The sequence below is a fragment of the Carcharodon carcharias genome, chromosome 9, assembly GCF_017639515.1.
Source record: "Carcharodon carcharias isolate sCarCar2 chromosome 9, sCarCar2.pri, whole genome shotgun sequence".
Classification (NCBI taxonomy): Eukaryota; Metazoa; Chordata; class Chondrichthyes; order Lamniformes; family Lamnidae; genus Carcharodon; species Carcharodon carcharias.
This window is the reverse complement of record NC_054475.1, coordinates 131,231,745-131,251,638: the sequence shown is the minus strand read 5'-3', so window position 1 is coordinate 131,251,638 and position 19,894 is coordinate 131,231,745. Positions and strand designations below refer to the sequence as shown.

Sequence of the window (19,894 nt, the reverse complement as noted above, 5' to 3'; positions counted from 1 at the left end):
AGTGAGTTCTAAACACCTGCACTGTCCCAGATTCAATCCCCTGGTATGCATTTATAGCTAATCTCAACTAAGTACCAGGAGAGGTGCTACGATTGGCTGACACTGCTGTCTAGATTCAGATATAAAATATAGCCATTGCTGGGTAATGGGGAAGTATTGGCAGGACACATCCCAGTGAAACTTAGCACCTTTTAGAGACAAGAGAGAAAACTGGAAAAAAAACAGAAAGAATACTTACACCCCATAGATTTAATACTTTGTGAAAAATTTTATCCTGTTCAAACATGATGTGAATAGTCAACTGTAAAATACAAAGAACAAATCTCATAATTATTGTGGTCATCAATTTTCTCTTTCTAACTGCAACTATATATTACAGGTTTTAAAACCAATACAAGGAGATTTTGAATGTGCATTGATGCATCATAACTTGTACTCAGGAAGTACTTGCCGAGATGAATACACCAAAATGAGAGATGTGAAACATTTTCCCAACATCAGATGGGGCTTTGCATCACAACTAATTTAACTACAAAAGCAAAGTACTACGGTTGCTGGAAATCTAAAATAAAAACAGAAAATGCTGGAAACATTCAGCAGGTCTGGCAGCTTCCGTGGAGGGAGAAGCTGAGATAATGTTTAATGTCTGTGACTTCAGCCTGGTACAAAACTACAATTTAAAAGTACCAAGGCAGTCCGGGTACGATAACCTTCATTATGTTTTTTACGATGCTAGAAGTAAGTGGAATGTACCCATCCACTTTCATAACATTAGAAGTTATAGCTGTTTGAGGATCAGAGATCTTTGTTTAAATCTAAGAAAAGGTTGGCTCAAGTCTGGTACCAAGAGCTGACACAATCCTTGAAGTATGGGCTGGGTTTTACGGGGTGCAGTATTCCCCACCCCCTCCCCAACTGAAAAGTCAGTTGGGAGCACAACCACAAAAAAGCCAGTTGCCCTGCAGCCATTTTATGCTCGGAGAGGCGTAATTGGCTCAGGGTGTGACTTCCCCCCACCCCCTTAACATCTGTGGAGGAAATTCTGCCTTGGAGAGCTGCCGCCCAATCCGATTGACCAGCAGTTTGTAGTCCCAGCAGTGCCAGGTTCGAGCGGTGGTTACTGCTGGGACTACAGTAGGTCCCCAAAGAAGAGGAGGTATGGATTTTAGGTAAGTCCAGGGTATTGGCGGGGGCTGACTGGCGGATCCCAGCTAGGGGTAGAGGGAAGTGGGGCTGGGTTTGACAGGCCAGGGAGGAGGGTTAAATGGGGGGGTTATGATATGAACTTGGGGAGTTACGTTTCCAGTGGGCACAGGGGATCCCTCAAAGGAAAGCCCCACCTTGCCTGACACCAGCTCACCCAGTAAAACCTGCTAGGGGTACCTGCTTGGCATAGCCCTCCCCTGCCACAGGTAAAATGGTGGCGAGCAAAGGATAAGTTACTTAGGTGGCCATTAATTGGCTGCTTAAGGGCCTCAATAGGCCCAAGGGTGAGTGGGCAGCCTGACCCCTCCACCATCCCCCCCACTCAACCAGTAAAGTGGTAAATAGGTCAGGGGTGGACAGGAAGGCAACAGGCAGGTGACACACTGCAATTTATGAGCCCCTGGCCTTCAAACATGCCGGAAGAGGCAGTAAAATCCAGCCCTATATCTCTGGCGAGACATGGCCACTTTGCACACTGTTCCTCCCAGTTCCAAATAGGTGATGCACTGATGTGACCCAGCTTAAATCTGTCCTAAAGATTTACCTTCCATGGCCTTGAACTTAGCAAGCATTAGCTCACTGTTATCATTGCACGTTCTCCAAAATAACTGGAGCTAAGCTTCTTAAAGCAGCATCCAATATTCACCAAAACCTCCTTTATGATGTATCTTTTATGGTTAAAAGCTTTCACACAAGTTCCTCAAAAATAAATAAAAATTCTGATTTGTTCAGGATTCTTTGATTTTTCTGTCTATGTTTGTTAAAGGTTTATAAATTCTGGGGTTTACAAGATGTTGCACTTACCATTGTACGGTTAGCATCTATGTAGCTGAGCTCTGGGTTAGAGGTTTTTGCATAGATTGTGATGACCACAACACTGCCAGTCTGGTGCCAGTCATGCCGGCAGCCAACCAGTTTTTTATCCTAAAACAGTAAGATAGGGGCATGGTAAGTATTAGTATGTGAAAAATCCACATTTATGCCAACTGTTCAGTTCAGTTTCCGATTCAAGGATTTGGTTGTCTCAAATTCTTGAAGATACAGCAAAGTAACTATCACACAGCTATGGCAATACGAGTATGTTCTCTTTATACTGTATGATTCATGATTCAATATTGAGTTGAATTTCACACACTGAATATTAATTCTGCTGGTGACAATTTGGGGATGAATTTTCCCAGATAAGGGGAGGCAGGTTTGAGTGCATGCTGGAAGTTAAATACTCTGTAAGTGACATTTGTTCAGGATCATGACATCATCCTGCCCTCTTCCAGGTTTCATCAGGGTGGGATTGAAGGCGAGTGGGGAATCCCCCTCGATCTGTCAGGAAACTAATTTTAAGATAGGTTAAAAGCCAATTAACTGTTTTAACTCTCAGTTCTGGATTTCACAGCGAGGAGACCCGTTTCCCAACCTGTCAGGCTGGGAAGGCTTTGATTAGTGAAACTGAAGAGCTGCAGCCATGGTCAGGTGAGAGGCTGCTGAGCAAACTACTTCTTCATTGTGAGAGTGCAATCACTGCTTGACAGGTGATTGCCAACTTTTTGGGAGATACTTCGCCTCTCTAGTACTTCACTCACCTTCAGCTGCACCTCCCTGCTGCATGCCTTCAGCACTGCTTTGGAGTAACTTATGCAGCCCCACCTTGCACCTCAAGAGAAGAAGCAACACCTCACTGCAGTATCTCAGATCCCTCAGCAGGACCTCCAGGTAAGAGTGAGAAACCCATGGAGCAGCTTTCCCAGGTCTCCTATCCAATCCAATAGTTGCTGGAGCCCCAAAAATGCAAATGCTGATGAGTCTTTGTAACCCATGCTGGGGTCCTCTTAATTAGAAATCCTTTCTTTGACAGAATGGGTGTGTCAACCCACCCACCATCCCTGATTACCTGGGGAACCTGGAGGCAGGAGGCTAATGCTGTGGCTCTGGAAAATTCCGCTAATTAGTCAAATGGGTTGCTGATCCTCAGTTGGTCCTACTATTCTTGTCGGTAATAAGTCCAGAAAATTTCACCCCTGTATTCTAAAAATCTGACTACAGTAATTGTTTTAGTGGTTTGTAGAATTGTGTGGAAACTGGAGAGAGAGTGGACAGAGTTGATTTTTCCGCCATATCACATTGCACCATCTCTCTGTTTGTTACTATTCAGTATGCATGGAAGGGGTGGTGAAGGACTACCATGTGCACAAAACCCACAACTCATACTAACAGTAAAATGGACAGGCCAATATCCCATGCCGCTGAATTAATACAGATGGATTCCTGCAGGCTCAGTGTGAAATACACTACCTGGCACTGACTCATTGAGCGTAACTCACTGGATAACAGCCAGAAACAGGAACCTTAGGCTGAATAACATCCCCCCACTGCTCAGAAGCAAAGTCAGTGTGGAGCTAATATGCTCCACACTGACCCGCCCGGCAGCCAAAAAGCGCTTTGGGGAGGCTAAATGAGGGCCAAGTGGGACTTCGCTTCTCACTGGATAGAAAGTCCCACCCGCTGGAGCTGCCGGTGAGTCTGATTGGCCAGCAGCTCCATCAGTCCTGGCAGTACCAAGAGCATGTCACTGGCCGCTGTCGGGACTGCAGGAGAAGCAGGAAGAAGGCCCATGGATCCCTGGAACAGTTAAGTCTGGGTCTTGGGCAGGGAGGGTTTGGGTAGGTCAGGGAGGGGGTGAGCTTAAGGCCATGGGTGGTTAGTAAGCAAGGGAGGGTTTGATCTTAGGGGACAAAGGGTAGCCTCCAAACAGTGAAACCACCCCCTTTCGTTCCTGCCCTTTGAAGAACCTTTTTTTAAAATTGGGCTGCCCGCTCCTGCATAACTGTCCATGCCAAATGTTTTACAGCGTGGGCAGCATATAAGCAGGGTCCATTAGCTTGATAACTATTCTAATTGACCCTTGATTACTTATTTGAATATGGTGGACGGCTGCTGATTTTGGCATCTGCCCACCCTCTGTATTATGAGGGTGAGCTTAGGGGTTGGTGGGAAGGTGGTGGGGTGCATGTCCCCCACGCCCAAAACACACCCGGTGGAGGGGTACGTAAAATGCAGTCCCTGCTCTGATTTTTCCCTTCATTAGAATTGAAGCTGATTGTACTGCCTGCTGCCCTGGCGGAGATCAGATTGCCCAGCACACGCTGGGAATCACATCTCAATCCTTCCTAACCTGCGTGGTTCAGTTTAACATGGGGAATGCACTTCCCAAATCCTTCCTATGTCACTTTCTGGCTCATCCCTCTTTTGGGAGCAAGCAGAATGGACATTTTCAGGGTTTTATGCACAATGAATTCTCCATCATAGGGAGCTGGAAGTAATTCCTGTAGTAATGTGATTATCTGTGACTATCTTTACAATATCCCTTTGGTTTAAATTATCTCTCATTTCATTATCTTTGAAACTCCTTTATCTCATGCTGGCATGTGGATATTAGATCAATTATAGGCTACTGTAAAAGTGTCCAGCGAACCAGATTCAAACCGCAGCTCTAAATGTGCCAAAACAGGATTTTATTTTTATCCGGACAGGCTCATTTTATCACAGCAGACAAGATAGGATCCCACATGGCACTTACCGCTTCTTTTTTGATCCAAAGATGCTTGCCTTTGGCACAGCCAGGCTGTGCAAGGAAATCTTCAAAGTCTGTAGTCTTTATCTTGCAGCAACTCCAATACTTCATTCTATTATAAAATTAAAAAAAAGAAAGAGAAATTATATTTGGTCCATCAAGCCTGCTCCTCTCTAAGTTCGACATTTAACCTCCTGAGAAAAAAGGCTCAGCAAATTTACTCCCTGCCCTGAAAGTTTACATCAGGCAAAACTCCAAAATGTCCGTTACATGCTGTATTGTATTGAACAGTTACATTCCTTTCAAAACATTTCTATTCTTCACATTTGTCTCTCAATCTCATTACTAAGCAGTTATTCATCCAATTATTGAAAGATTTTGAGGAGCACTGTAGTGGCCTAAAAGTCTCCACAATATTTTTCCAAAGTCTGAAGCCTCTTCTAAGTTTCTTTTACTACAAAACAATAGATAGCTTGTTTTAACTGAAGAATTCAAAGGGCTGAATCTTACCTATTTCGGGCGGGCTGGGCGTGTGCGGAGTCCATCGCCACCCGTGATTGGTTGCACACCATCGTTTTACATGGGCGAACCAATTAAGGCCCGCCCAGCGTAATGCATATCCCGTAGCGCTCAGCGCTACCTGTGCGGGTGGGGGGTGGAGGGAGAGTCAGGGCCTGTGCTCTTTCACGCATGTGCGCCGAAAGAGCGCAGGAATCTCTGAGGCACGGAGCTGCCTCGGGGAGATTAAATTCATAATGAAACTTCTGAATAAAGGAAGTTAAAATTTATTTAAACATGTCCCATCATGTGACAGTGTCACATGAGCTGGGACATGTTTGTGAATTGTGCAAAATTTAACTATTTTATTAACCCTTCAGGAAATCTCATCCCACCCGTGGATGAGGTTTCCTGAAAAACCCAAAGGCCACTTGGGCTCTTTGCCTACCAGCCAACCTTAAGGTTGGATGGGAAGTGTGATTAATTACCTTCATTGCTTTTTTAATGGCCTTAATAGGCTGTTGACAGTTTGGCGGGCGCGCAGCCAAATGAAATATCGAAATGATGTGCAATGACGTCGGGACACATGCCCAACATCATCGTGCATCATTTTACGCATCGGCGTGTCGGGCCCATCCTTGCATGCAAACAGTAACATTCCAGCCAAATATATAAATTATCTTTCAATTTCCTTTCCATTGCTTTCCATGCTCTATTCCAAAGTGCAATGCTGTCCTGTGACTAACTGATAGCAGGTCTGTGAGAGTAGCTGGCATTGTCTGCCCCTCCCTGCTGTTACTGACTCCATGTTCTCTGCCTCCATCATTGCACTGACTGTCTCTCTGGTGTTAACTCCCTCTCTCCTTGCAGTATTTCCCTTGTGTTCCACCCTTTCTGCCAGCAGTGATGCTCTCCCAGATGTTTTATCCTTACAAAGATTTTCACTCTGATGCCCCTCCCCTCACCAATTCTCTGCAGTATCCAGTCTTTTATTCTTTGATAGGATGTGAGCATTGCCCTTGAAAAGTTGGTGGTGAGCTGCCTTCCTGAGCCACTGCAGTTCATCTGGTGTAGGTGCTATTAGGAAGGGAGTTGCAGGATTTTGAACCAATGACAGTGAGGGAGTAATGATATAAGTTCCAAGTCAGGATGGTGTGTGGCTTGGAGGGGAACTTGCAAGTGGTGATGTTCCCATGTGTCTGCTGCCCTTATCCTTTTTGGTGGTACACGTCGCCAGTTTGGAAGATGCTGTCGAAGGAGACTTGGCAAGTTGCTGCAATGTATCTTGTAGATGATACACATTGCTGCCACTGAGCATCGGTGGTGCAGGGGTCAATACTTAAGATGGTGGATGGAGTGCCAATCAAGTGAGCTGTTTTGTCCTGGATGGTGTCAAACTTCTTGAGTGTTATTAGACATGCATTCATCCATGCATGTAGAAAGTATTCCATCACACTCCTGAATTTAATTTTTTATTTTTTTTCTCTTATGGGATGTGGGCTTCGCTGGCTAGGCCACCATTTGTTGCCCAGCCCTAACTGACCTTAAAAAGGTGGTGGTGAGTTGCCTTCTTGAACCACTACAGTCTATGTGGTGTAGGTACACCCACAGTGCTCCTAAGAAGGGAGTTCCAGGATTTTGACCCAGCAACAGTGAAGGAACGGTGATACAGTTCCAAGACAGGATGGTGATTGGCTTCGAAAGGAATTTGAAGGTGCTGGTGTTCCCTTGCATCTGCTGCTTTTGTCCTTCTGGTTGGCAGAGGTCACGGGTTTGGAAGGTGCTGTCGAAGGAGGCTTAATGAGTTGCTGTAGTGCATCTTGTCAGTGTTACATACTCTTGCCACTGTGCGCTGGTGGTGGGGGGAATGAATATTTAAGGTGGTCAAGGGGGTGCCAATGAAATGAGCTGCGTTATCCTGGATGGTGTTCAGCTTCTTGAGTGTTGTTGGAGCTGCACTCATCCAGGCAAGTGGGGAGCATTCCATCACACTCCTGACTTGTGCCTTGTAGATGGTGGACAGATTTTGGGGAGTCAAGAGGTGAGCTGTTCACATCCTTCTGCATATGGACATGCTATCTGAGGAGTTACGGAATGTACTGAACACTGAATACTGGTCCTTCCTTCTCTTCTTGCAGTGAATCGCCCCAATATTCATGCTTCTTTTCATACAATGACTCTCTTCAATAGTCCCTTCCTCCATTCCTATTCAGAAACGCTTGCCCAGGTCATCACCTTCTACAATGCCATGACAAAGTTGTCACCTCCTAGTGTTCTGATACACTGCTACCATGTCACCTGTTGTGGCCATTTTAAGTAGTGAGATTTATGGATAAATGTGATGATACCATTTCCCTGGTATTCAACTGCACCCTGGAGGAATGTTGTAGTCCTGGGGGTGGAACTCCAGCTCACAGCAGGTTTGATGGCAAGTGGGACCGGAAAATCTGGCAAGAGGCCAAAAATCAGAAACCTGCCGGCGGGAAGACAGACAGGAATTTTCCCCTCACCATTTTCATGGCGGGCTGATGGCGGGCTGATGGCGGGTTGGGTTTCCCACTGATCCATGGCACCAACCCAATTTGCATGCATTATCATCTCTTGAATGCTCATTAAGTACGCTGCTCGCCAGAATCATGTGGCCCCTCCCAAAATAGCTCCACGTCAGTGGGAAATTAGACCGGTCTGAAACATGTTTGTATATAAGTGGCATGCAGCTGGTGACTCTTATTTCCCTTGTGAATTTGAGGTGAGTGCAACACTGAAAGCCCACCTCCAGCAGCGGGAGGGGTGAGGTCCACTGTGGGCATTCGGGCATCTACAGTTAAGGGTTCAGCTGAGAGGGTTGGAATATTGACCACAATAACTATCGGATCTAGGATTTTTGGGGGAGGCATCTCTATCTGCACACCGTGGAGTTCCAGGAAGATTGGAGAGTCAATGACAGTCATGGAGTAAGCGCCGAAGCTGGTCTCAAAGTAGTATCCGAGCGTCCAGTGGAAGTTATAATGCAGTCAAGAATCGAAACTGGAAAAGAATCTGGTCGAGAGGGGTTGGAGTCAGCATGGGAGGAGCCCAGGGCTACACTCAACATGCTTGCGTTAAAAACATTGAAGTGAAGTCAGAGCTGAGGTAAAAGTTGAACATCTTCTTGAGAAGGTTCCATTGGAGCCACTGCCATTCATAGCGCTTTCAAGATAGACTGCAGGAGTCATTGGCCTCACAAAATAGTCATTCCATTTCAGTATTAACATACAGGAATGTGAAAATTGGAAATACAGACAACCGTTAAGGAGACACAGCCGCTGCATTTATGGCAGATCATCAATGAAAGCCTCTAACGTGATTTCTCCAACTAGCATGCACAATGGGCCAAAGAGCATCCAGTCATAACTCATCCACAACTAATATTTAATCAGTATGCCATTTCTGAGATTGGAGGAGTGAGTTTGATAAGGTGGCACATGTCATTAAGATGTCCAAACTCTGTGCAATTCAGATGTTAAGCGTCAGGGTTGGCATCTTGGTCACCTCGCTCTGAGTTTGCGCCTTAGCTACAAGGCTGTATCAGTGACAAGGTTAGTAGCCCAGGCACAGCTCAACGCCATGACAGTGGCATATTGTTTGCTGCTGGGAGCTTGACTAACTGTCCTCGTGATTCATTACTCTATTATATCCATCATTCCAGACAGGAGGAGGATCCTGGGGTCTATGCTGCCTTCTTCTTGGTGCTCATGGAATGGAGGAGGAATAGATGGGCCTGGCACCACCAAGCGGAGCTTCGGGAGGAGGCTCCACCTGAGGTTTAGGGTCTAGGGGAGCCCCAGCAACAAGCAGAGGATGAGGAGGTTAGACCCGTACCACAAAGGCAACTCGCTCAACCAAGACAACGCTGCACTTGTCTGCGTTTGTCCAGACAGGTAGTGGATCTGATTCTGTGGGAGGATCTAATGCCCCATGGACTGGGAGGACATCCTCTGCCTGTGGCCCTGAAGATCACCGACACTGTCAATTTCTTTGCCGGCAGATAGCTCCAGGGATCCATAAGGGACCTGTGTGGACATCTCTCAGGCTGCCACACATAAATTCATCAAGAAGGTGAAGATGCCCTACAAAGGCTCATCATTATGTGAGGTTCACAGTTGAAGTTAGCCAGGCTGCTAGACTTAATGATTTTGCAGCTATCTCAGGCTTCCCTAGAGTGCAGGGTGAGGTGGTGGCATTGTGGTATTGTCACTGAACTGGAATTCCAGGGTAATGCAGATGGTGAAATTTGAATTCAATAAAAATCTGGAATTGAAAGTCTGATGATGATCACAAAACCATTGCCGATTGTCCTAATAACCCCTCTGGTTTACTACTGCCCTTTAGGGAAGGAAATCTGCTGTCTTTATCTGGTTTGGCCTACGTGTGACTCCAGACCCACAGCAACGTGGTTGACTCTTAAATATTGTTCATCAACCACAAAGGATCAACTGGCGTATGATCATTGGAAGCACATAATGCATGTCTGTGCCAGTTACCCGGGGAGTTACACTGACTGATATATCCTGACCCACTCACATCTTCGAGGTGCCTCACATATTCAAAGGGCCGCAGCCAATACAGGGATGGCTGCTTGGGGATAAAGGGTAACTGCTCAAACGATGGCACATGACACCTGTGCATCAGCCTCAGAATGTCTCGGAGGAGAGTTTCAATGAAGCGCATAGCTCCACACAATCCATAACGAACAGACCACTGGCATCCTGAAGATGTGCTTCTGATGTGTGGACCGCTTAGGTGGGGCTCTACAGTACACTCCACATAGGGTCTCCTGCATAGTAGCGGTCTGTTGCGCCCTTCACAACCTGGCACTTCAAAGGGAGAAATGGAGGAGGCTGAGAGCTCCGCAAACGATGAAGATCAGGAGGGACAGGAACCTAAAGAGGGAGATGAGGTTCCGCTTCCACATGATGAGGCCATGGAAGAAGCACAGGGTGGAAGACATGCACATGACACATTGACAGCCACAAGATTTCAGGAGAAGTAAGGTTCAGGCAACGGGAGACAGCCACGTTCCTCCTGTCCCTTATTAGCATTCCATTGCTCAGAAAGAGATTTAAAACCAGTCACATCAACAGCAGGTTCTACATTACTTCATGATTCACCAGGCCATGATCTCTGGAAAGGTCAGTGGTGAACCCTGTATCCATGTGCTCTACGGAGTGAAATTTGACACACCAGCTGTGTCAAAGAACTTGATGCAGTCATGGCCACCTTAATGAGAAACTACAGTGGACAGTGAGATGAGTGCATGGTTGGAGCTATCGTCATCTCTTCAGGTCTTATGCCTAGGCACTGCCACTTAGGAGGCACAACGACAGCTATCCTTTCAGGTTGCTGAGCAGCTCTCACACAATGTTGTCTCACATAAAACTTCATTCTTCAACTTCATTCAGCACTCACTCCCAATAAAAATTTTGACACAACTCCCTGACATCACACAATGGTCTAGTACCTATCTTGACTGAGGTTCACACCACATGAATATGATGCTCACAAAGGGAGGTGGGCTCACCCTCACAATAAGAGGGCACATATATGAATAGGCATGATGCCTTCAAATAAACAAACCATTCTCAGTGAAATCAAATGTATTTACAAAAGTGCACCATTTTTACAGTGATGAGCACCTGTGACCCAGAAGTGATGTTAATATTTCTTAATTTTTCTAACCCGACAGCTATGCCTGGGTGCACCCCCGACATTCGCAGCAGAAGTGGAGGCAGCCTGTTGACTACTACATCTTGCTGTCTATGATGGCCTCAGCGGTTGTCCTCTGGTGGCCCGAGGCCTTGAGGTCTCTGGCCTGATAAGGGTCTTGTGCTCAGAGGCAGATGCAGCCTCCTGGCCCTGACCAGCTGAAGTAGATGGGGTCACAGGCAGAGAGGATTGTAAGCAGCTGGGCACCCTTGGAGTGTCCTGTTTGGAGGCTCCAGTGGTGTCCAGCTGATGCTCTTCCTCCCTGTGGGTACCTGAGGGCCCCACCCTGACTCCATGAGGAGAAGGGGCACCTGGAGGAAGTGTCCCGTCCCGGCCCTTGCCTAGCTACTGATGAATCCCGCTAATGCCTATAGCGATGGAGTGCAAGTACAAGCGCAAATCTGGCAAAACCTGCTGGACCAAGGTCTCCAAGGTGGTTGTCACCCTTCCCAAAATGACCTTGAGGCATTTGCATGTCGGAGCCACAACATCAGACAGAATGCGGAGGGGTTCCTCCGTCCTTCCCTCTCACGTGCTGGGTGACTCTCACATCTCTGCCCGATGTCCTGCTGCCTGTCACTGCATTTCCAGCATTGTGTCGGTGGTCACTTGCAGAGGCTCAGCATCTGACTCAGATTCAGCGCGTGTCTGATCTCCAGCAGTCTTCCGAGTTCCAGAGTCCTGGGCCATCATTGCTTCCGACTGCTGTGGAGATGTGTCAGTGAGATGTTCTCCAGAAAGTGACCCTGAGCCTAACCTAGCAGGTGAACACAGTGATGGGTCTTCTTTGGTTGTTCCTCAGGTTCATCCTCTGCGTGGTCTGGCGGCTGGGGTTTATGTTTGCCCTCCTCCTCTGCCTGAACCTGCCGAAGCCTGTAAGAGAGAGAAGGCAGATTTAGTTCATGAGCAGGCACAGTAGAAGATTGCATGTCACTCACTATGAATGTCAGGAGGTGATCAACTAATGTAGGTCTCATCAATGCAAGGTTGAAGGGAGAATCCAATCCCACCTTCTCCACGGGCGTGATCCCTGTCCTCCCCAGCCAGGTCAGCGGCATCCTCCTCGAATTTGGTGAGCTCCTTTATGTCGGCTGTCCCTCCTACGGTCTGGGATCTTTCTCTCCTGTTGTGGGCCAGTTTGGCCTGCATGAAGACGAATGGAAGAAATGTGATCAGAAGGGATGGAGCAGAGGTTGGGAAACATGCATACCTCCTGTGTGTGTTAAGTCGTCCCCAGAAAGGGCTGAGGATAGAGTGTGAGCAGCATGATAGATGAGATGGAGGTGATGTGAGACAATTAGTGGTGATGTGTGTCCTCCACTAATGTTGTGTGCGATCCCTGAAGAGAGTAACCCTTTGAGTGCATTATGTCATTATAAGAGTGTGAGATTGGAGTGAGCTGAAGGTTAACTTATCCTGGTGGAGCGGATGAGATCATTCATGCTCTTCTTGTGCTGGATGGCACTGAGGGGGCGGTTGCCAGTAGCGCTGACCTAACTTGCTATGGCCTCCAAGGCCAGAAAGGTGAGGCTGATGTGCCTCCTGGAGCCCATCCTTCAGGTAAAGCACATCCCGTGTTGGTGTACTCCTTGTACCAATGCCTCGAGGGAGTCAGGGCTAAACTTTGGAGCAGCCTCCTTCTTCTTCTGGTGCGCCGACATCTCTACAGGTCTCCTGCAAGACAGCTGAGCTGGAGAGAGTGGAATGTGTGTGCTCGGGTGGCATTTAAACATGGCACCTGGATCTTCAAAGCCATTAGGTAATGGCGAGGCAGACAAATCAGTTCCTAAACCGCCATGTGATTCGGAGAGATACTCATTTGTTCATAATTAATTGGCTTCTGAGTGCATAATCAGGCGCGATTCCCCACCATTCTGATAGCGGGAAACATGCCGCGGAAACCAACAGCCACAACACTTAGTTTCAAAAATGGAAAATTTCACCCCTAATTCCCAACTCACACTACCTTCGGGTGCAACTGAATTCTGGGAATGATAAATTTACTCTTTAGCCTTTGTTTATGCTTTTCACTCGTCGTTTTCAATATTATAGTTCGGAATTTTTTCTGCCAGACATTGACATACCTGCAAAAATACACAAGTGGGAACATATTGGAGAAAAAATAGGGGAAGGGATGGGAGATCCCAATGGCTCAGTAGGTAATGACACCACATAGTAGCAATCCACATGGATCAAGAAGATCCCAAGTTCTAACCAGAGCCTTTACTGAGTTAGTCAATCTCAGTTGAGATAGATGGATGGGCAGTACAATTGGTCTTCATGTTCCTGGGCAAGGGGGTTGAAAATCAGCAAAAGCTCTCACTTCTGATTGCTATCCATTGATTTCTGCTGTCAAATAAATATGTGGGCATTGGGAAAGAATGGGAATAGCCCTGGCTGTGATGCCCTCCACAGTCAAATAATCTGATAGCATTTACTGTCTTACACATCAAGAACAGCCATTCAGGCAAGATATTGGAGGACTGATAATGCCCATAGAAATGTAACCCGGTAAACTTTAATGATGTAATTGGATGAGTTGTATGTTATTATTTTAAAAACTTACCCTTCATGGAAGATGGGTATTCCAGGATGAAAGCTGCATGTCTCCAGATTGCTCTCTGCCCCATGAAATGTCTGTCAGGGAATAATAAAATATGAGTACCACAAGGAAGCACATGATAAAGTTAAGGGAATGTGGCTTGTCCTGGATCTTTCCTTGTGTTGGTATTTCAATGACCCATAATATGCAGGCCTCAAGTTCCGCTATCTCATCCTAAAATCTCTCAGCACCTCTTCCTCTCTGTCTTCCTTTAAAATGCTTGTTAAACCTACCTCTTTGGTAACTTGTCTTAATGTCTCTTTATGTGGCTCAGTGTCAAATTTGATTTGATAATACTCTGATGGTGCTTTAAAACATTAAATGCACAATATAAGTGCAAGTGTTTTTACCTATTCATGGGATGTGGGTATTGCTGTTAAGACCAGCAATTATTGCCCTTCCCTAATTTTTCCTGAGAAGGTGATGATAAGCTGCCTTCTTGAATACAACTGAGTGGCTTGTTATGCCATTACTGAGGACATTTAAGAGTCAGCCACATTTCCATGGATCTGGAATTACACACAGGCCAGACTTGATAAAGACAGCAGATTTTCTTCCCTAAAGGATGTCTGCGAACCAGATGGGTTCTTATGACAATGTAGTTACATATTCACCATTACTCATACTAGATTTTCACTTTAATTCCAGATTTATTTAATTAATTGCATTCAAGTTCCCCCAGCTGCTCTGGTGTGATATGAACTAATTTCTCCAGAGCAGCTGTTCAGGCCTCTGGATTACTAGTCTAGTAGACAACCACTATGTTACTGTTTCCATAACCACCATATGTCTGTCCAAGAGGGTGGTAAGAGGTGAGGCCCATGGACTGGCAGGTTGTAGATTCATGCCCAAACAAATGCCATACATTTTGCCACAAGAAAAGAATAGCAGTGGAGAAATAGTCGTCACTCGGTCTATTGCCTAGACCACCACCTCCAGAAGTGCATGGCAGAGACCTGGCGTGCAGGTCACCTACCTGAAGTCTTAGTCAGGCAGAGTGGTGTGGGGAGAATGCCCTGACCAAAGGGGAGAAAAAAATATGAAACAAGCTCCTCACTTGAATAAAGGGAATAGAATGCGCAACACACCTTGTTACAGCCAGCATGTTTACACAAAGTGTCCACTTTAACTCCACCACTGGGGTCTTCCTCTGAAAAAGGAGATAATTCAGGTTAAGTACAATCGTCTACTACTTTAACACGGATATGTTACCACTTCTTCTCCCAGTTATCTCTAGCATCAGCCAAACTAATAACTAAGAAGCAGTAGGTCACTATCATTGGCTGAATTTTTTTTTAATTGTAGTGTGATGCTGCATTTGGTCTGATTTAGTAACATGTTAACAGAATGGAGATAATAAAATAAGACAGTATGGAAAGAGAAAAGCCTATTTGGCCCATCATGTCCATTCTTCCATAATATACATACACGTAGCTCAAAGAACATAACGGACCCATTTAATCATCCAAGGGAATATTCTGTAAAAGTACTGATACCCAAAGATAATGCAGCAAGACTTCAGAATATTCATCCATCTTCATAGCTTGATTTTTTATAACCCTGATCTGAGTTGCCTTCCAACAACAAGTCTGAAGGAGAAAAAGTCTTTCCGATCACCAAGCCTACTCTGGCCAGAGCAACGTTTGATTATTCTATCTTGGACTTTCCTCCCATGTCACCTGCTGATCTACTTGAAGGAACAGTGGGCAGAATTTTGAGGTCGGTGGATGGGCACGGTCAATGGGACTGGGAGTGGCCTGCAATCGACCCCCGACCGTGATTTCACACTGGCAAGCCAATTAAGGCCCACGCAGTGTAAAACGCAGCACCTCACTGGTCGGCAAAGGCCGAGTGGGGGCAGGGGCCTGTCGGTCGCCGGGACCAATGGCGACCAGGCGGCTCATTTAAAAATGGTCCCAACAGCCCCAGGAAGGCTGCCACGGAAGGATGTCCAGATGGAGTTGAGTGTGGGTGGAGACGCCAGGTGGGAGGGCAGGTCGGGAGGGCACTCGGGAACCCCCCCCCCCACTCCCCCACTTTTCTGATGAGTGCCTCGTGGTCCTGCTGGAGGAGGTGGCCGCCAGGAGGGACATCCTTGTCCCCAGAGTTTGGAGGAGGAGGCCACCACACCTCAGAAAGTGGGCATGGGAGAAGGTGGCACCGGTAGTGAGCAGCCATGACGTGGTGCAATGCATATGGGTGCAATGCCGGAAGCAGTTCAATGACCTGCTGGGCTCAGGAAGGGTGAGTACCTTGTTGGCATGGGTCAGTGTGCAGAAATATTAAGGTGTGGCCATCCCCACATCGACCTCAGGGGTGTTAGAGTCTGAGTGCCAACTGTCAATGACGCTGGAGCTGGCCAAGGGGGTGATCCCTGGCTGCTTGGACTGAGTGCCTTGTGGCTCGAGGGCCACGACTGCGAGGCGTTCCTCAGGTGGGGTTGGCTAGGCTGCAACGGCGCTCAAGTAGAGTGTGGACTAATCAATGCTCCTCTGTTCTTTCAAGAGAAGACAAGCCATCACCAAGCAGAGAGGGCCCGTAAAGGCAGAGGCCCACCCAACCTCCTGCTGCTCAGCAGGTTTGAGCAGGACGCCCTTGAGCTCGAGAGCTGGCACGCTCCACATGCAACCGGGGGTGGAGAGGAGGGGGTGCCAGACAAAGGTAAGCGTGCAGTGCACAGAGGTGAGAGTTTCAGATTGTGCAACCATTCTAGTGTGGTCTCTTCATTGATGGGAGCCTCAAACCTGGAGCCCCCCTTGAGTATTGAAAGACGATGGCACCGTAATGCAGATTTCCACTGTCTCACCATGGTGCCTGGCATGCTCAGTGACAGCATGGTGACTTTAACTAATGACATGTCCTTGTTCTCCCTTTTAGGTTTGCCAGCATGCACTCGCTCTCTGGACCTCGAAGAGCCACCCCTGATGCCGGAGGACCACCGGACTTCACTTGCACCTGCGTCACACCCTAAAGCAGGCACTAGCGCAGATACCAGCACCTCGGCGGGCATTAGATCGGCAGCTAAAATGTCAGTGCACATTGGTGAGGGCACCTCAAACTTGCTTGAGATGGGGGCAGAGGCAGTGAGTGCCCAGGGCGCCAGCAGTTGGAGGACCGCTGGCGACCAGGAAGATGCTCACTCAAAGGCAGGTAATGAGCCTCTGGAGTTGTCCATTAGGCGGAAGATGCTGGATGTCCAGCAGGATGTGCTGGACAATGTGATGGAGATCCATGAGGTTCTGCGCGCCGCTGTCTCCATTGTGGAGGAGACCATACGGAGCATGAGCACTGCGTTGGCTCTCATGGCTGAATGCGCTACCTCCTCCATTGAGATAGTGGCGACTCTCATGGAGAAGCTGCTCCAGGGACGGAACCAGGGGTTCCTCGGGTTGCTCGGACCTTCAAGACCTCACACAGGCACTGACCTCAGGTGATCAGTGCCGTGTAGGAGATGGATGAGGCACCCAGTATCTCAGCTAGCTGCCCATCCATCCATGGTGAGCAGGGAAGTCCAGAGCAACCTCACATTGGAGCATGAGTTGCTGGTCATCTCTGTGGGCTCCTCTCAGGGCACTCTGGAGATGGCAGCAGCTCCTCTGCCCCTCCGCCAGTGACCGTGGCATCTAATGAGGCTGCATTGATTAGGGAAATGCCAGCCGTGGCACTAGCTGCTCCAACCCAGGTGGGGGCCAGCACAGGCTCCACTGGCCAGAGGATGGCCATCAAGTTCATCAAGGCCAACAAGATAGTAGAGTCAGCAGGCTGTCTCCAATGCCGGTGCCAGTGAGGGGGGTGGCACTAAGACATAACACTCACAACTGTAAGGTTAAGGCACCATGAGCACAAGAGGGACAGGTGATTTTCTGTTCATTTATGTTTGGTTTATATGCCTGTTGGTGTGGACATCAACACCAGTAATTGTAATGTCATAATTTCAATGTGACAACAACATTACATTTGTTTTGGTTCTGATGGCTTGAGTATGCTTCACATTTTTTCTTTCTGGTGCAGCGTACATCAGTATGTAATGCTGGACTTGAGTGTCCGGACACTTTATTGCACAGGCATTGAGTGGACTTTGGGTGCAAATGAAAGATTCATTTCAGACATCCAGGATGGAGGCGGAAGCCCTGGCGTGAGGTTGAAGCTGATCTTTGGTAGCCTAACTGAAGGAGCATTGGATCAAGGAGTCCCTGGTGTCTCTGCCTCCTTGGAGGTTACAGAGGTCTGGCTCCACACCCTCAGCGTTCTACTCACCATGCTCCTCTTCTGAATCACTACTGGATTCATCAACTGTGACTTGTGCAGCTGCATCAAGATCCTCTTCCCCCTGTGGGTCCCCCCTTGCCAGTGCCAAATTGTGAAGAGTGCAGCATATAACCGCTATCAGTGACACCCACTCTGGGAGGTATTGCAGTGCAACCCCTGAAGGGTCCAGGCATCAGAAGCGCATGCTGAGAGGACCTATGGTCCTCTCTATCATCGCCCTTGTGGAGGGATGGCTCCTGTTATACCGTTGCTCTGCCTCTGTTCGTGGGTGGCTGAGAGGCGTCATAACCACCTCTTCAAAGGATAGCCCTTGCCAACCCAGTCAGGCTGGAGCACTGAAGAACCTCGGCACCTGGGAGTGTCTCAGGATATAAGTGTGATGGAAGCTGCCAGATTCCTTGCACAGACTTGCAGAATCTGCTTCCTGTGGTCACACACTATGTGCACGTTAATGGAGTGGAATCCCTTCCTGTTGATGAAAACTGACCCGCTGGTGCCTTGATGGACACACGTGTGCAGTTGATGGCACCCTAGACGCGGGGGAACCCAGTAATCGCTGCAAAGCCTCTGGCTCGCTCAGCCTGGCTGGCCTCGTCTGTACGGCAAAGAATAAAGGTCAGTACCCGCCTGAACAGAGCTTCTATCACCAGTTTGGCACAAATCTTGGCAGCTGATTGGGAGACTCCACACAGATTCCCCTACTGAGCCCTGGAAAGAGTCGGAGGCATAGAAGTTGAGGGCCACTGTGGCCTTCAGAGCCACTGGTGTCCACCCACATAGTTGGAGCTGATCTCAGGCCCAATCATCTGACAAATGGAGGTCACTGTTTCCCTTGTGAGGTGGAGCCTCCTTCGGCATTGCACCCTGGACATATTGAGGTAGCTGCATCACCATCTGTAAACCCTGGCTGCAGGATAGTGGCGTCTTCTGTGGTCCCTTCCCCCTTGGAATTCCTGTTGGCCCTGCGGGGTGCAGGGGTTTGTGTGCCTCTCTCCTTCCACAGTCGCTCCCCTGGAAGCTGCATTGGGAGACTCCACATAGATCCCCCACTGAGCCCTGGAAAGAGTCGGAGGCATAGAAGTTGACACTTGGGCTCCTCTCCCTTCTATCCCTCTCTTCCTCCTCAGAGGAGGTGCCACTAGCGGAGACCACAATCCCCATTACCAGGGTGATGGAAGGCTGCCTGATACCTGGAAGGGTCCACACAGTCTGAATCCTCCGGGGGCCTTGGAGACACCAAAGGGATCTGAAGTGAAGCCTGGAAATGCTAACAATAAGCCCCGAACAGAGATGAAGCTGCCATATACCAATAAGTCTCCAGCAGCAAACTATGTACCAAACTCCCTGCCACTGACACTGGCAATGCTGCTCACCCTTTTTACCGTGCTCGCGGATGAGGTTTCTGAAATTGTCGGCTGGCTGCCTCCCCGTTTTGCCCATGTGACAAGCGCAAAATCGCATGGGCAACAAAAAAATCACCATCCATTGACTTTTTAATGTCCTTAAGTGGCCTCTTAATTATTGGCGGGTGCAGCTCTGGCACCAGCTCAAGCCCGCCAACGTCAGGATGCTCACTTGACGTCATCGCATGCTATTTATGCCTGATCAGGTCGGGTGTGCACCCACCCACGGGAAGTACAATTCTGCGCACTGAGTACCCTTTACTACCTCCCTGAAAGGAAAATCAAGCAATACTATTAGTACTTCCTTAACTTCCAACAACTCTTTCCCAAATCTCTGTCCCTTGCTCCAGAAGTACAGGAACTACATTTCATTGGACCGCTGAGAACTTACTTGCAGAATTTCTGACAGGACCTGCCAAACCAGTGACCTGCACACCTAAAAGCCCAAGGGCATCAGTTGGATGGGAACATCGTCAACCCCAAGTTCCTCTCCAGTCATGCATCATCCTGATTTGGACATATATTCATTGTCACTGGGTCAAAATCCTGGAACTCCATACCTAAAAGCACTGTGGGATTACCTTCAGCAGACAGACCGCAGCA

The 19,894-nt window shown here is 47.9% G+C and overlaps 1 protein-coding gene across 1 annotated transcript in view; it reads right to left on the bottom strand.

Moving 5' to 3' along the window:
• Nucleotides 1–19,894, bottom strand: part of LOC121281874 (cysteine and histidine-rich domain-containing protein 1-like) — a 38,720-nt gene that overhangs the window by 2,042 nt on the left and 16,784 nt on the right. Inside the window, exons 6-10 of the mRNA XM_041194971.1 lie at nucleotides 14,708–14,769; nucleotides 13,584–13,654; nucleotides 4,781–4,886; nucleotides 2,011–2,130; nucleotides 239–301 (exon numbers count right to left, since the gene is read on the bottom strand). Of these exons, the coding sequence (XP_041050905.1) occupies nucleotides 239–301; nucleotides 2,011–2,130; nucleotides 4,781–4,886; nucleotides 13,584–13,654; nucleotides 14,708–14,769 (422 nt within the window). The remainder of the gene's footprint in view (nucleotides 1–238; nucleotides 302–2,010; nucleotides 2,131–4,780; nucleotides 4,887–13,583; nucleotides 13,655–14,707; nucleotides 14,770–19,894) is intronic.